This window comes from Callorhinchus milii, unplaced genomic scaffold, assembly GCF_018977255.1.
Source record: "Callorhinchus milii isolate IMCB2004 unplaced genomic scaffold, IMCB_Cmil_1.0 Scaffold5, whole genome shotgun sequence".
NCBI lineage: Eukaryota > Metazoa > Chordata > Chondrichthyes > Chimaeriformes > Callorhinchidae > Callorhinchus > Callorhinchus milii.
Genome location: NW_024704746.1, coordinates 36,084,031 through 36,101,586, shown reverse-complemented (window position 1 = coordinate 36,101,586; position 17,556 = coordinate 36,084,031). Strand labels below are relative to the sequence as shown.

The 17,556-nt window shown below is 40.6% G+C and overlaps 1 protein-coding gene and 1 non-coding gene across 3 annotated transcripts in view; both read left to right on the top strand.

Annotated features, from left to right (window-relative positions):
* tmem117 (transmembrane protein 117) overlaps positions 1-17,556 on the top strand; it is a 112,311-nt gene that overhangs the window by 8,481 nt on the left and 86,274 nt on the right. For both annotated transcript variants that reach the window (XM_007903723.2, XM_042335483.1), the window contains exon 2: positions 909-1,218. In XM_007903723.2, coding sequence (XP_007901914.1) covers positions 909-1,218 — 310 coding nt within the window. The remainder of the gene's footprint in view (positions 1-908; positions 1,219-17,556) is intronic.
* trnal-caa lies at positions 1,866-1,937 on the top strand. Its single transcript has one exon. It is a non-coding gene; the product is annotated as a tRNA-Leu (tRNA).

Below are 17,556 nucleotides of genomic sequence, written 5' to 3'. Positions count from 1 at the left end.
ACATCTGTGAAATTGATGCTTTCTGTTTTACAACATGATCAGAGGCTTCAGTGCAAGTGAATACAGCATGATGAGATTATTAATACTGTAAGAGCTTGCATCCTTGAAGCACGGGTACTGGCTAGCTAGAGGAAAGCCTGGATTGCAAGGTTAGTAGTAGAATGTGAATTATCATCGCAGAACATTTTCTACCTGACCTTAGATGTGGGATTGAGACACAAAAGGCTCAATCATTGTAAAAATCTGCCAGGCATTTTGCTGAGCCAGTTGTCTCGGTAATTATGTTTTGCTCCTTGAAATGAAAGATGTCAAAAGATGTAATTTAATCCGCTTAGAATCAATGATCATTTTACAGCATCATTTGAGTTGCACAGTGATAACAAAGACATTGTTGTTGTGTATGCTATTAAAATTCTGCAGAATGTAGGCAGTCTGCTGGCTCGTTTGGCTGAGCCCTTCTATGACATTGAAATTGCTGGAATTTCCTGTTTAAGGTAGCTTCAAATCCTAGCAATTGGTTACTGTCTCAGCCAGTCATAACTGTCTTCTTTGAATATTTGCACAGGCAAATTTAGCTCTTGAGAGCAGTATTCCTTCCTACAGCTGTTGTGTTGTATGTCAGTTACCAGATCGTGTGCTCAGCAGCACAGGGCCGTTCGTAGTCTAATTACAGCTGAGACAATTACTAAACCAGGAACCACCATAGGGACAGGTAGCTAGCTTCCCATTAGGATCTCCCTTTCAGACAGTTATTAACAGCTACTGTTAATCACGGAGCACTAACTTTGCAGAGTGACTCTGGTTTGGATTTGCTTGAACAGTACAGCAGGTAAAATATAACGTCAAATCTTGAGGTTTTATACACGTAACATATTCAGTCACTAACAGATTCTATCAATTTTACACAGGCTGAAGATAATGGCCACTGGCTCCAATGTCTGAGGATGATCAGAAAATTCCGCTATTATTTCCAGCATCCATGGAGTCGCCTGTGTGTGGCCTACTTGGTGATTTTCTTAAATTTCCTCATTTTTGCCGAAGATCCGCTTTCACACAGTCAGACTCAGGCCCGGGTAATTGTCGTTGGAAACTGCTTCTCCTTTGTACTAAATAAATACCCCAAAGGAGGATGGATCATCCTAAAGGTGCTGCTGTGGCTACTGGGCATTGCCGCTGGGCTGCTAGCAGGAAAATTCCTCTTCCATCAGCAAATGTTTGGTAAGTTATGATGAACGAATTGCCTTGAATTCTCTCCCGTCGCTATGGAAACTGTTCCATGCTACCAGCCAAACTGAGAGCAAGACCAGAACGGATTTCCTTTTATAAATATGATTAGATTAGTATGCCTTGTGTGCTATTTGGGTGTCAACTGCTTCTTTGGCCATTCACAAAATGCAGCGTGATAATCTGTAAGAAGATTAAAGGGAGAATTTCTATTGAGTCAATTTGTAGTCTTAAATCTTGACTACAGTTCAATTAAATTATGTTACTGACTTCCTCGACAAATTCAATAGCTTCACTGCAGGATGTAGATAATACAATTTCTTTTTTTATTATTATTGCTAGCACAATTTACTGGAAAAGTCAATATAAATTTGGTAAAATTACTAAGACGCTTCGCATATTGCCTGAAAATCTAGGAAATCGTTCAAATTTGGCAATTCATTTGCTCTGTTATTTTTGGCATTACTATGGATTTTTTTTACACCATGTTTGATTTATTTAATTTAAACATGAATTACACTTCAGTCCTTTTTCATAGTATTTTTTCTGGTTAGTTTTTTCCTCTTACCCTGAAGATGCCAACTCTTGAGCTGACACCAAACACTATGAAATATGTCACTCAACTGCCTGCTGTTCATGTATGTCCTGTAGCTCAGTGGTTAGAGCAGTTGCCTCAAAAGCGAGAGACCTGGGTTCGATTCCTAGCAGGGCGAAACCTTGGGCAAGTTTCCACACTCCACATGTCTAATAATAATCACTCAAGAAAATAAAACAATAATAAGTTGGTCACTTCAATCCATGACTGTTTGTTGGACACTGCTGTGCTTCACCCACAAATATACAGTCAATTCACTTTATGTTCTGTGAAGCGCTCTGGGATGTCTAGAAGACGTGAAAAGTGCTATATCAAATGCAAGTATTATTATTATTATTATGGTGATGATGTGTTTGGATAGTGAGTGTCAGTGGGCTATTTGACTCCCTTTGCTCAGCGGGCTCCAGCCTACTTCACGTCCCCTGCCTCGTCCATCCCACCATTGGCGGGCGGCCTTCTGCCACTCTGCCTTTATCCTTTGGAATGCCATCCCGCAGTTCCTCTGCCTCGCCCCCTTCCTTGCCTCCTTCAAGACCCATCTCAAGACCCTCCTCTTTGATCGTGTTTCGATCACTATCCCCTGCCCTCCACCCTGCCAATGCTGCCCCCAGCTTGGGTCCAAAACAATGACTGTCCAATGCCTTGGGATGTCCTCGCGACGTGCAAGGTGCTATATACATGTAATTTTGTTGTTGTTGTTTGAGGGAAAGTGCAGGAGAAAATCAGAGACATAAGCAGTGTCTGGAAGAATTTCCTTTTTGAGTTGTGCCATGGTGTCTAGGATGTCCACTTTAACAAGTAGACAGATCTTCGATTTAATGTTTCATTGAAAAATCTGTATCTAGAACAGTGCAGCATTCCTCAGCACTACACTGAAGTGCCATGCCAGCTTCAAGTCTTGGTGCTTGAATCTATAGTTGTGTTTAAGAAGAGAGGGTGCTACTAATTGAGCCAGAAGACAAGAATACTGCCAGTGAATATGAAAGTGAATAAGCAGCCCATTGGAATTCTTTAGCGACAAAGGATGCTGTAAAATGACACTGATAAGATTTAGATTAGGATTTGTTTTCTGGCTATTGGTAGGTTGCATGGTTTCTTTCCAAGACTTAAATTTATGTACATTTGTCACATTCTCACTAGAAATGTAGCTGTAGCCATTTGAAGCATTCTGCAGAGATTTTTCAAGCCTCCCAACCCCTGTGCGATCCCCATCTCACCCTTTGTCAGTGTTAAGGCCTAATCAGTGGGAGGGGAATTCCTGACACATGAAGGAAACCTAAAAAGGATTCCTATAAATGGAGTCCCTGGAAAGGCCCAACTACTTAAGCAATAATCTGCTTCCTCAGAACAGCTTCAGGCATGTGAAGGGAGGCCTTCCATCTGGGTCTAGTTTACACTATTTATCACTTCAGAAGGTGAAATTTGTTAATGCAGTCCTAAATTTGAAGCTGTTTTTCTGCAGTTCTGAAGAACGCTTAAAAATTAAGACTGAATTTAAGACCGAAATTGCACCAAAAATTGTTTTGAGTCTGGACCTAGGTTGACATTTTGGAGAGTAAGGCAGTAACTTTATGGGGTGCTTTTCTGAGCATTATTGATTCTTTCATTGTTTCTCCCAATTACTTAGATGTTCACTTCCACCTGTGCTTCTTAAACACACAACTGAAAGGTGTTGCTGTACTTTGCAAAGTGCAATCCGGTGTAATGAGAAAATGCTTGGATGCTTTATCTTGGATGAAAATGCTTTATCCCCTATCCGATTTCCTTTATTCCTCCCTCTCCTTAGTTCTTCCCATCTCCTCTGAAGTACGTTCCTGACTTATGGTGGGGTGTGGTTCCTTGCCACAGTGATCATTCATCAGGTGTTAGCCAAGCCTGGGATATGACAATGTCATTCTCAATCTTAGAGCTTTTAATTTGCCGATGCCCTTTCTTTGGAATCCTGTAGCTTATTGGTTTGAGCACTTTCCTCATAAGCGAGTGGTCCTGGGTTTGATCCCCGAGCACCCCCAAAAGATATGTCCATGACACTCCCCCATGCAAGACCTTTCTGATGAGGTATAAATCATGTCTCCATGTCAATTATTGCGTTCTTGGTGGACAGACAGACAAACAAACATTTTGTTTTTATTAGTATATAGAAGTATGGCAACCCAGGCATCTCTTCAGCCTCTAGGTGTCATTTCACTTTGTTCTCTCGGACACAGAAACTCTCAGTAATATCCATAAACAATACTGATTATTTGTGAAGTCACTACACTTAAGTTGCGGTGATTTTTGACAATTTGGCTTATTTTACAGTGCATTTTACCACCTCTCAGTCAAATGAAAATGCATCAATAGAGCCTAATCTACTATTTCTTCATTATTTTGAATCGATGTTCTCTCCCTATGTCGCTTTAACTTGATGATATGAAACTTCAGATCCCCACGTTTTAAACATTACCTTAAGACCTATCTTTGCCCGCACCATCCTCAGCTACCCCACATCCCAGATCAGTTGTCCAATCAGCTGTTTGAAGAATTTTGAGACATTTTTTCTGATGTGGAAATTGTGATATAAATGTAAATTAATTTTATAATAGTTGTCAAATTTCTTAGTTTAAAAACTTCTCAAGTCAGTGCATGGGGAAATAGCTTTAGGTCTCTTTGTATTTTTTTGAAAGGTTAATTTTTGTGGCTGTTGTTTCAGGTTATAAAATATTTATAAAATAAACAAAGGGAAAGATCACTGGGATTTGAGAGAAGCTGGAATGTAAATCAGAGCAAATTATATGGGGGCAAGTGTAGTGTTCATGTGGCCTCTGTTGAGTTTTATTTCAGTAAGGATACACAGGATGTTTCCTCGGAAACAATTTAAAACAATCCAATTGACAGCAGCTGCATAATTCCGGAAAGCCTCAAACACATGTGATACCCTGGTAGCAATATTACAATGAATGTTGCTATCAGATTGCAAGCTCTGGTCCGAGTAATTTTGTTCATCATCTGCTGGTTCTTAAAAAACACTGGAGTCTATCATGCATAAACACAATTAATTTTACAGTTAATTTTCTTCGCTGACCCAGAGCATTGAGGCCAATTGCTGTGCCCTCTTGTCCACTCCTGTTAAGATCAGCTAACTTAGTACTGAACACTTGAAGTGTCATGCAGCACTTTCACTTCTGAGTCATAAGGCTATGGGTTCCAAGCCCCATTTCAGGACTTTGAGCTCACATAGTCTTACAAACTAATATAGTGCTAGCTAGGGGTGTGCTGAATTATTGGAGGTGCCATTATTCAAATGAGACGTTAAGCTGAGGTCCTGTTACCCTGTTCAGGTGGACGTTAAAGATCCTATGGCACGTTTTGAAAAAGAGAAGGGAGATTTTTCCAGTGTCCTGGCCAACAGATAAAATTGGCCATTTACTTTGTGGCTGTGTGTGGGACACTGCTGCGTGCAAATTAGCTGTCGGGTTCGTCTACCAAATACACAGTCACCACACTTTACAGTATATCCCAAAAGCACTTTGAGTTGTCCTCCTGATGTGAAAGGCGCTATATCAAATGTAAGGAATATTATTATTACATATAGGTGACTAAATCAGGGAAATTCCTGATGGGTGTGTTTCAGGTATTTATTGGATAAACTTGTTGAGACACTGAATAATGTAATCAATTGATCTTTGCGAAAGCTATACTAGAATTTAATTAATCAGGGGCAGGAGCGGAGGAAGAGACATACTCCCATGGTACATAACCCAGACCTGTGGCTGGCAAGGAGGAGACTATTCATCTCCTCTCCCTAAAGAAGATGTATTGAGAGCTGACCGTCAAACATGTAGAATAATTCACCAGAAGAAAATTTACATGATTTTTGTTTGATAAAATTTAAATGATTGATTTGAAAACTACTGTAACAGGGAAAGTTCATACTGTAGAACATTGCAGGCCATGATTTCAACCTGTAGGCTGTATATCCTCTATTAGACCACAAGAGGGAACAGTACAATCGTGAGGTGTTTCATCTCAGGCCAGAGTGGAAAGCTGTGTTCAGTTTGATCCAGATTCAAAGCAGCTGATGCTGAAGATCTTGGTTTCTATCTGCACCATTAAAAAAGGCATTATTCACTGTGGCTAGGACAGAGTAGGATATTCAAATACAAATCTGAGGAGGAAACCCAGCTACGCAAATCGCTAGCTTTCAAATCAATTTCAGAATTAAGCTGATTTGAGCAAATAAAAGATTTAATCAAAGTTCATTTGGAATTGAGCCCTCCACAAGGGATTGAGTGCGCTCACCAGGAGCAATGTAGAAGTGTTGAATTCTCAATATTAGCTAATAGGGAATCTTCAAAATGCATCATTTTGCACTCATTGTGTACACTGCAAAATTATTATTGTATCTTTTGGATTATCAAAAATGTTTGATACATCAAACATACATCATACATCAATGAGTCCTGGTTCTATGAATAATTAACAGAATTTGTCAATTCTATTCATACTAAACTAAATGATCTGTAGGAATCAGAGAGATAGAAAAAGTATCCAATGAGTAGCACCTAAGTTCCTTCTTACCCTCTTCCTTCTGCCTTGCTCAGTGTCCAACCTTGTCAAGTGTTCTGAGCATGAAGGTGTTATATAAATGCAAGTTGTTGTTGAACTACTTTCCATGTGTTGCATGCAGCTGTTAACTGGTGTCTATCTCAGTATAGTGTGCCTCCACTTATTGTGGGAAAACTGATTGCAGCATTACTAGTTATTAACGCATGAGACACTGGGATCAATGAGAATTCAAAGTCACTGTATGTCATTTCTCTCACTGTCAGCAAATACTGTGGAGCCATTCAACAATGTTACCGCTGTCAACGTTATACAGCTTTAACTGTGAAAAATATAGTCACTGGTACTAAAGTTAGGTTCCTTGGGGTCACAATTAATTGAATTAAAATGGCTATCTTGAATGTTAGAAGTGACCCCATTTCCAATATGTTATTAGAGGCAAAATTCTGGCTCCAATGTGTATTTGAGAACGGCCATTGTGATTCAGCTTCTTATTTAGAACAGTACTAAAAGTTCTTTGTTTTTAGACATAAATAGTTCATTTTTCACAATGGCCAGAGCCTTGTGTAATGTTTTATCATGGTGTACAGGAAAATTGGATCACTGAAAGATGGGGACCTTTGTTAGTCGTTAACATTTTCACTCAGTCACCATGTTTGGTTAGACTTTAAAACTGGCTTTTACAGTAATGTTCAAACTCAAGGTTAAACCACGCTCTTCTCACTTTGTTAATAAAGTCACTGTGCCATATGAACCTGGAGAACTGCAGGATTGATCACTGTTTTTTTGAGGAAGAGAAAAAACATAAGATGAGGTTTCTGCTCTTAAATGTTATCCAGTGACCCCTGTTGTAAACGTGCACGTGTGCCCATCCAGGAGGCTGCAGAGAGCTCAATTGTGTGGTATGTAACATGTGTTTTATATGAACACCATGCTCACTTTGTTGGGGACCACAAGTGAAAGAGTATCATTTGTTATCACAGCTGTTACATTAAAGGCAAATGAGAGGTTTGGATGAAAACAACAACAAAATTATATTTATAGAGCGCCTTTCACGTCGGGAGGACGTCCCAAAGCGCTGAACAGTCAGGGGTTGAGACCTGAGCATGGGGGAGGGAAGGCAGAGAGTTAGGAGGGTGACCAAAAGCACGATCAAAGTGAAGGGTCTTGAGACCAGCCTTGAAGGAGGTAAGGGAGGAAGCGAGGCAAAGGGACTGTGTAATGGAGATCTAGAGTGTGGGGGCAGAGGCTGAAAGCCCTGCCACCGATGGTAGACATGGAGCAGACCGGAGCCTGCTGAACAGAGGTAGTGGGCAGGTTGGTAGGGAATCAGCAGGTCAGAGAGGTAGGAAGGGGCAAGGCCATGGATGGCCTTAAAGGTGAGGATGAGGATCTTGAATTTGATCCTCTGAGGGATGGGGAGCAGTGGAGTCAGGCGAGGGTGGGAGTGATGGAGTCATGGAGCCTGGTGCAGGAGAGTACACAAGTTGCAGTGTTTTGGATGATCTGCAGTTGTGAAGGGAAGAGTTGGGAAGGCCAATGAGGAGGGAGTTTCTGTAATCAAGCCTTGATGTGACGAATGCATGGATAAGGGTTTTGGCAGCCTGAGGGGTGAGGCAATGCCGGAGTCTGGCAATGTTGCGGAGGTGGTGGTAGGCAGTGCTGGTCATGGCCGCGGATGTGGGAAAAAGGCCCTTCAGCAATATTTCATCTGGTCCTTCTAGAATACCCACCCTACTGTCCTCCCATCACAGCATCGAGCTGTGTGTTTTACTATGAGTCCAGTGTCCTGACCTCAAACACCTTTACTTGTGAATTGTACCAGTTGTTAATTATACAGCGGAGGATGTTTGTGGCCTGTGGAATGATCTGAGGCAGCAATTCTGAAAGTTGGGAAATAAGTCAGAAATGTTTGGCATTCTGATCATCTAATTTAAACCGAATCTAGAGTTGGCAAATTAGCAAAATAACAAGCTCATTCTTTGACTGAGGAAGTCATGAGTGAGTTACAAAGATCTCAGGAGTGGAATAAACATGCATTTAATTCTTCTTCATTCTGTTCATACAGCACACGGGAATAATAAAATGTTAAAATGGAACCTTTTACATTTCCTTTTGATGAAGATTATATCCACGGAGAACACATTTGTACTTTCCATTATGTTTTATGAGATACCGTTTCAAGACTTGAATGCTTACTATTTTACAATTCTTTTAAAAAGGGATTAACAATTAAATTATTGGGCCTAAACACTACCTTTCAGCATTGAGTTAGCATGAACATTAAGTTCTGGGACTTCACATAAGCCTTAAAAAGATTTGGACTTAGTGCTGAAAGAAAATCTGCTGTTACAGCTTCAGTCTGTATTTTGGGCCATAGGTGGCATACTGTTGTAGTACAATACTGTTTTGTCACCACGTGCCTTAATACAGAAGTACAGAAGATCAATGAATATAATGAAAAGGGAATAGTACAAGCCTCATATGCTTTTGTAGGTTGATCAAAATATATTACACATAAAACTACACTATTAACTGACATAGTAGCTGAACTGACCCAAAGAGATACATTAAAATGAACTTTTCTTTAACATTGTGTGAAGCAAAGCAAAAATAATAGAATAAGCTTTTGTTCAAAACACATGTTGGTGCAGGAAAAATAGATACAAGGAGTAAGGAGAGTACCAGTGGAAGATTGAGAAAAGATTGCTGTTTGACCTGTTTCTATTCATTGCTGCTGTTCTCTGCGCCTGACTCATGCAGTGAGACTTGAGGTGCTTTGGGAGCTGTGCTGTCCTGGTATCCTTGGGGTAAATGAACTTAGATGCAAACTAGCGGAATGATGCTGGTATATCCTAGTTCCCTGAACACTCACTGTCAGGCGGTGCCAGAGAGAGAGAGTAAGTGTGAGGAATGGAAAACAGGTGCATGGAAGAATGGGTAGGGAGGGTAGAAAGTATTGGACTGCAGAAAAGTGAAATGGAGATGGACAGATCAGCTAATGATTCCTTATAAAACAAAACTTGGAAAGAAAGAGAGAGGCTCCTGAGAGCAAGCTAATCACTTTTCCATTTGCAAATCAAACTGTTAGTTTATGAGACTGGTATCTTGTACTGCAGATTATAAAATGTTGTGAATTGATAATCCTCCATCATACACAAGTATGTCAGACCTTGATGTTACATCAATCCCCAAAAGCGCATTGGGAGTTATACCAATAAAATCAACATATAATACTAACTGTACCCGTTGCAGCTTCGCTTGCAACCAAAGGATCCAGTATGGAATGTAGATTGACACACAGACAGACACATAGGATTGAAAGTTTTGATTTTAACTTAGGCATCTTTATAACGATAAGTATAAATGTATAATTTATAATCACTGGGAGGTCCCACCGACATGAAAGGTGCTTTAAAAATGTAATTTTGTTGTTGTTGCTGCGGCTTAGCTTTGTCTGTGTTCTTTATTTTGTTCCCGCCACTGCTTAGCTGCGTGCGTGCTCTGTGACGCAGGACGCCACAGCGCCACGGTCAGCCGGGGCGGCCACCAGGTGTAACTGCACAATGTCACAGCGCCACTTCGTCTCGGTTGTCACCAGGTGTGACTGCAGCGAAAAACGCAAAACTGAAATACATTTTAGGTCATAACTCATGAACAATAGGAGATACTTGAACACAAATATGCCCATGTCACTCCCAGATGCAAGACCTTTCCGAAGAGATATAAATCATGTCTCCAAGTCAATTGGTTATTGAGATCCTTATTGAAGCGCACACAGACAGACATTGTCATTGTATTAGTGTAGATGAATGATAAGTGACAGACCTGCTGATTGATTCTCAGGCTAGTGGTAGTTGGAAGGAAAGGAAGCTCTATGCCAAAGACTGAAAAGTAGCAGAGACGAGAGGTTTGGTTCAACTCTTGGGAGGAAACATTGAGGAACTTCAGGAAGAAAGTCAGGATTATTTGATCTGAAGAAGAGCCAGAATACTGTGAAGATTGTATCCAGTGTTGCTTTGGATATTGTATTTTCCCAAATGCTTCAGTTACAAAAAGAATCCTATGGGGAGAAATGGCAGGGGTGTTCGAGGTAACAGATTTCACAAAAATATAATTCAACATCTAAAATAAGATTGCAAAACAAGGGGAATGTGACAAAAACACATAGCTCCAGACTGTTGGCCATGGAAATATTTGATCCTATCATTGGCATCCTCCTGCAATGCAGGAATCTCCTTTATATACTGGTTAGACCCCCCCCCCCCCAAAAAAAAAGTACTGTAAATGGTCAGACAAGTTAATATGCTTCGAAGCAATTAACTCTTGTCCATAAATTATTCTGTTCAAACTACTAGCATTGGTTGCTGGGACAAGCAGGTAAATGTTGAATCATCAACGTGCGAATAAAATACTGTTGTGTAGCAATGATTAGTCATTCGCTTTAAAAAGATTGCTAAAGGCAATGACTTTAACCTAATAGAAATGTAACATTACTCATGTAATATTTTACTGAATGAAGAAAGCATTCACAATGCCGCTTCTATTTCTGTCTGAAATAGCAATGCATCCTTTTTTGAGCTGTTCCTGTCATAATAGCATGCTTTCTGATAATAATAATCCTTGCATTTGATGTAGTGCCTTATCACGTTGTTGTGACGTCACAATGCGCTTCACAGAATATATTGTAAAGTAAATTGACTGTTTATTTCTAACAATTTGAAATACCAAAAAAATTGTGGGCGAAACAAAATGATGCAGTACTATCACCTTTGTGCACTTGTACTGTGCATATGGACTGCTGTGACGTGGGAGTATGATGTGTGTACATATGCACTGAACCAGACGTCACCTTGACTCAGTTTGTAGCGTTCTTGTCTCTAGGTCAGACAATCATGGGATGAAGTCCCATATCTCAAGTCCATTGTCTAGGCTACCGCTCCAGTTTTTGTGAGACCTTCCTTGCAGGTACAAATGTCTGTCTACTTTTCCACATGTACTTTGTGTTTTAAACCCACTGATGTTATATCTGTCTGTCTTTCTGCCTTTCTGTCAGACACCAAGGCCTGGATGAGCCTCAGGTTGTTGTAGCTCAACATGGACAAGATGGAAGCTCAGCTTCTACCAGCATGCCCTCACTTTGGGCTCTCACCTCCTCAACCTCCCTGGCCTCTCCTTCAGACTGATCAAACCAGTGTGCAACTTTGGTTCGATCTCTAGTACTTCTTCCTTCCTCAAATTCCCTCTCTTTGAACAACAAAAAATGTATTCACCTCATTTCATACAAAATGCCACTAAAAGCTCCTTTCATGCTTTTGTTACCTTCTAACCTGACTCCTCCAATGCATTCCTTGCTGGTCTCCCTAATTCCACCATCCACAAACTCCAGCTCATTCAAAATTCCTCCAATGTCTCCTTGTCCCCCAATTATCTGACTGGAATGATGAGGTTACAGGAGGTAGGTCATGGCAAACATTGGAATATGAGGATTTGTTTGTTAAATGTAGAAAATAATTTGATAATGTCTCCTTCCAGGGAACTAGAATGAGTCCTTTGAACAAGGTATTCCTCTCATCTTTCCTCACCCTTTAATAACAAAGAAAATGTATTAAAACTTGAGTTCCTTGGCTTCTGAGCATTTTCATCAGTGAGTTGCAATAATCCGTAGACAAAAGGTAGCACAATAGTCTCCTTAGCAATCTCTGGCTACTTTCAGTAAATAGAAAATGTAGGCACTCTGAAATTTTGTTTACTGCGCAGCTGAAATAACAAAACGATTTATGGTAAGAACCATATTTTGGGGATAGTGTCTGTGCATTAAGCACAACCTGTGTTGAAGCGTGAAGTTTCTCTTTAAATTGGTGTTTCAGGCTCCTTTCCATATATTGATGGATTCTGTTAAAGCTTTAGTGCCGCTGAAGGTACAAGTAATATATCTGGGATAACACCAGCGACAGTCCAATCTAATATTGTAAATTCACATCTCTTCTCTTTTTTGCTGGTGATCAAATTGGGTTTTTTGCTAACTCTAAAATGTGCCGATGGTGCAAATGATTTCAAGCGGTTCATTAGCAAGGCAGTGCAAATAAAGGGGTTGGAAGGGATCACCAAGGAAGTGATGCCCTCATAAGTGGGGAAAAAGGGGATCAAGAAATCTGCAGCCCAAAATTCCACCTCTCCTTAGTCTGTAACACTATTTTATCTTCATATTTAACAAGGCGCAGAGCATCTTAATTTAAAAGCCATTTCTTTTTAAGAACTACTTCCAAATTATGACAGCATTGAATAATTTTCTACAGAACTGCACAGTTAGGAGAACATAGTCCTACTGGACAGAATAGCTGGAATTTCAGACTGACAATGAGGTGGCTGTGGTCAAACAAAAAGCAACAAAAACATCAGCAGAGATCTTGCCAATGACATGATAACGATAGCACTTGATAAACACGACGGCGAGATGTAGTATTAAATTGGGGATTAAGACAGTGTTGAAAGGCCACAGGTTTGTGGGTGAAACTGACCAGCCCTCTTCACATGCGCAGTATTCCTATTTTCGGAAACCATTAAATTTCAGTGACTAAAACCATGCATTTAATAATAATAAATAATAATAATACTTGCATTTGATATAGCGCCTTATCATGTCGTTCAGACATCTCAAAGGGCTTCACAGAATATACAGTAAAATGAATTGACCGTATATTTTGTAGGTGAATTGATTGTATATTTTGCACAGGAAGTGAGCAGAAGAGTAGCATTTCAGTTATTTTTTCTAATGTAATGAAGGAGGTTGAAAACCATTATTTGCTGTTGGGAAATGAGCTTTGTTCATTTGTTTGCTATCAGAAATGGCACATATCACCAAGTTGCCTTTAAATTATATTGCTATCATCCATGAATAATAACATCATACAATATTTATGGTGTAAAATAGCTGGATAATCTTTCTTGCCAACTGTATAACAATTCTCCCAGTATATTCTCTTGTGGCAGGAATATTGTATGATGAATACATTGTTGTAATATCACCATCAACATCATTTAGAAGAACAGGAGCTGCAAACAATTAAATAAGGCTTTTAAATGTCATTTATGCGATAAGTTTTATTGAGAGCATAAATTATATTGTAAAAATAGATGTTAATGAGTGAGTAATAGGCTGTTATTTAATCTGAAGAATCAGATTGCATCTATAAAGCAGCCTTGCCTCATTTGAAACTTTCTATATTACATAATGACCTTATTACTGACTCTGGTCGCCTATAATTCTATAAGGTACATTCAGCATTTATTGTTCTGTCCTATTATCATTCACACAGGATAGCTGTGCAAATATCCCCAGCATTTCTGATCTGAAGCACTCCCAAGTGTTAGAGCTTGAATATTCTGGTTGAATGAGTGTAATCCTGCCATGATTAATTAAACTACTTGCAACCCTTATGCAGCAGTGATCACATGCTTAGAGTTATTTCCATATTATGGGGGGAGGAAATGTGACTTGTGATAATGATTAAAAATTATAATAATAATAATCCTGGCATTTGATATAGTGCCTTATCACGTCTTCCAGACGTCTCAAAGTGTTTCACAGAACATACTGTAAAGTGAATTGACTATATATATTGTGGGCGAAATACAGAAGCCAATTGCGCACAGCAGTGTCCCACAAACAGTCGTGGATTGAAGTGACCCAATTTATTTTTATTAAGATTTTTTTGAAGGAATTATTACCCCCGGAAAAGTGATCTGCCAATCGGCTAACAACCGGAATCCTACTTACTGCTCGATAAACAGAGACGTGTGGAGTAAGGAAACTTGGCCAACATTTTGCCTGGCTGGGAATCGAACCCAGGTCTCTTGCTTGTGAGGCGAGTGCTTTGAGCTACAGAACGCCACTCCATAACGCACAGAAATGCAGTCAAAGCCAATGCTTAGGTATTGCCTGCTATGGGTATGACATCTTCCAACCTCAACAATAGTTTTGCTTGGAAACGTCTGAAAATTTAAGCCATTGTTATTGTTTTTAGTGATTGCATTGCAAAGTGGTGTTGTTAATGGTGGCTGAGGCGATTCAGTCTTGCTTCACCAGGTTGGGACGGTTAACCTACAGCTTGAGTGTGTAACAAAGAAGTGTGGTAAAGACCACAACACTGGACTCTTAAGAAACAGCTTGATGAATACAGATTGCAGGGATTAAGGATCACATAAAATGGGCCAAACAAACCTAATTTATCTGTACTCCTTGAATGGTTTTGTAAGTCTACTGATTCTGTGCAGGCATTTGAAACATTATGGTTTGGGTGGAAGTTGCAAGTTCAAAAAATCTGTGAACAGCATCCTCATCTTAAGCAGAGATAAATACAAAGAGAATTTAAAGAGTTCTGTAAAGCTTGACAAAGCCTTCTGAAGTAGTAATTAGTTTAGGTTTATCCAATTCAATGGATAGCAGAATCGATATTGACCTTTTCTATACCTGCCAAACAGGCCCTTCATAACTATAGATAAGGAAGTATAAAACAGCCAGGAAGTGCATTGCCTATCAAAATCACTGAAATTTTCAACCAGAAGCTATATTTATCCGAAGCACACACCACAAATGAAGCCTCTTTAATTCAGTCACACTGAAGCCATGCTGTGAACTCTAGGAACATGGAAGACAGGTTTAAAGCAAGCTTTGCTGTACGTAATCACATTAAAAGGAACGTCAACAGTACAGTGCATTGCTATAGCAGGACAACTGTGAATCTAAAGCTGGAAATGTGCAGGTTGACCAACATCTGAAAGAGAAAGATGGACTGATGGTTTGCCATCAGGACAGTTCTGATGAGGAGTCAGATCTCCAGTGTTAACCTAAGTTTCTCTTTTAGCTGCTAATTGACCTGCTGTGCACCTCCAGCATTTTCCGTTTTTATCAATAGCCACTGTCTTTAATTCATATTTACAAGATGACCTTGGCAGATGGGAACAGCAATAACACAAATTACTGAAGCTTTCATGCATTCTAAATATTTTTTGATTTGCTGGAATTTATCATCTTAATACTTTAATATCGCACCTGCTAGGTTACAAAGCATATGTAACAGACCAGCAAAAAGCATTAGGCTTGGATAAACTACTTCCAAGATGACGAACGACTGGTATTGATATATTGCAATTTTGTTTTCAGTAAATTTCAGTATTGTTTTACACCAATTTTATATGTGGGGCTTCTGATTTTTTAACTGAAAACCCCTGATTAAACACTACTGATACCAAAAATTTAAATTGGTGTTTATTCAATAAGCACCCAATAAATGGTTACCTGTCCTGACACTAACTATGCATGTGTTACTCCCTTTCTCTGTATCTCCCTCTCCCCTCCATGTGTGCAGATGTGTCTGAATCTTCTTATTATAAGTAAGTGAAAGCCCCAAAGAATGCCATTTTTAAAAAAACACCAAAACATGCAAGAGTTAGTCCTAAAATATGAATGTTTTAAACCCGTAAGACAGAAGCCACGTTTTTATGTTATGATTGTATTCCAGTGCAAGTTCTGTATACCTTAGGAACTGTGTTTACAACATTTGATACAGTGGTGAAAATAGATGCAGAGCTATAATAATCCTGAAGTGAATGAACAATTTTATCTGTTGCCTTGACACTGAGAGAAACTCCCTTCTCTTTTCAAATACTGTCACAGGGTTTTGTAAGAACAGACGGGCAGATGTAATGGTATAAATTTCTTGGCAGACCCCAAGATGATGGTTTTATGTACAGAATTTGTCTTTTCTGTACTCAGACAGAAACTGTGAAATGTCCATATAAAAGCCCCCTACTTTTCTGACACTTCTAATTTCCCAAATTTCAGCAGCACAATGACAACACTCATCTGATGTGATGATGCATAATAATATAGAATAATAATTCTTGCATTTGATATAGTGCCTTATCAAGTCTTCGAGACATCTCAAAGCACTTCACAGAATATACTGGAAAGTGAATTGCCTGTCCCACAAACAGTTGTGGATTGAATGACTAAATTATTATTATTTTTTCTGGAGGGATTATTAACCCCGAAAGCGATCTGCCAATCGACTACCCCCCCCCCCCCCCCCCCCCCCCCCCCCCCCCCCCCCCCCCCCCCCCCCCCCCCCCCCCCCCCCCCCCCCCCCCCCCCCCCCCCCCCCCCCCCCCCCCCCCCCCCCCCCCCCCCCCCCCCCCCCCCCCCCCCCCCCCCCCCCCCCCCCCCCCCCCCCCCCCCCCCCCCCCCCCCCCCCCCCCCCCCCCCCCCCCCCCCCCCCCCCCCCCCCCCCCCCCCCCCCCCCCCCCCCCCCCCCCCCCCCCCCCCCCCCCCCCCCCCCCCCCCCCCCCCCCCCCCCCCCCCCCCCCCCCCCCCCCCCCCCCCCCCCCCCCCCCCCCCCCCCCCCCTCGCTACCAACCGGTTCCTGCTTACTGCTAGGTAAACAGCGGCGTGTGGAGTAAGGAAACATGCTCAACGTTTCGCCCTGCCGGGATTTGAACCCAGGTTCTCTCACTTGCGAGGCGAGTGCTCTAACCACTGAGATACAGGACTGCAACTATCTGGTATACAGGTTACAGTTACCATTTACAGCAGGTCTTCCTATTCTAGTTAGGTTTGTAGGAACATAATAATCCTTGCATTTGATAAAGTGCTTTTCACATCTTCTAGATGTCTGAAAGCGCTTCACAGAATATCCTGTAAAGTGAATATACTGTATATTTGTGGGTGAAACGCGGCAGCGAATTGCGCACAGCAATATTCCACAAATAATAGTAGATTGAGTGACCAAATTATTATTGTATTTAATTTTTTCTTGAGATTATTATCAGGCATGTGGAGTAAGGAAATTTGCTCAAGGTTTCACACTGCCATAGTGCAGATTATTCCCATTAAACTAGACACAACAGAGCTGAAGGGCTATGACTTGGAAAAAGTACATTAAATAATAAGCATAACAGTCTGAAATATTTTTGATTCTGAATCAATTCTTAAACTAACTACTGACATATGTTCGTTTTAACCAGTGCATAATTCTGCATTATGTCCTCCCAACGTGAAAGGTGCTATATAAATGCAATTTGTTGTTGTTATAATCTGTTGAATGTTTATTGTTATCTATGTGTGGCACAGAATTTATTGTGGAGGAAAAACAAACTTCCCTTTTTTCTCTGGAAACTTCATTTTGCCTCCC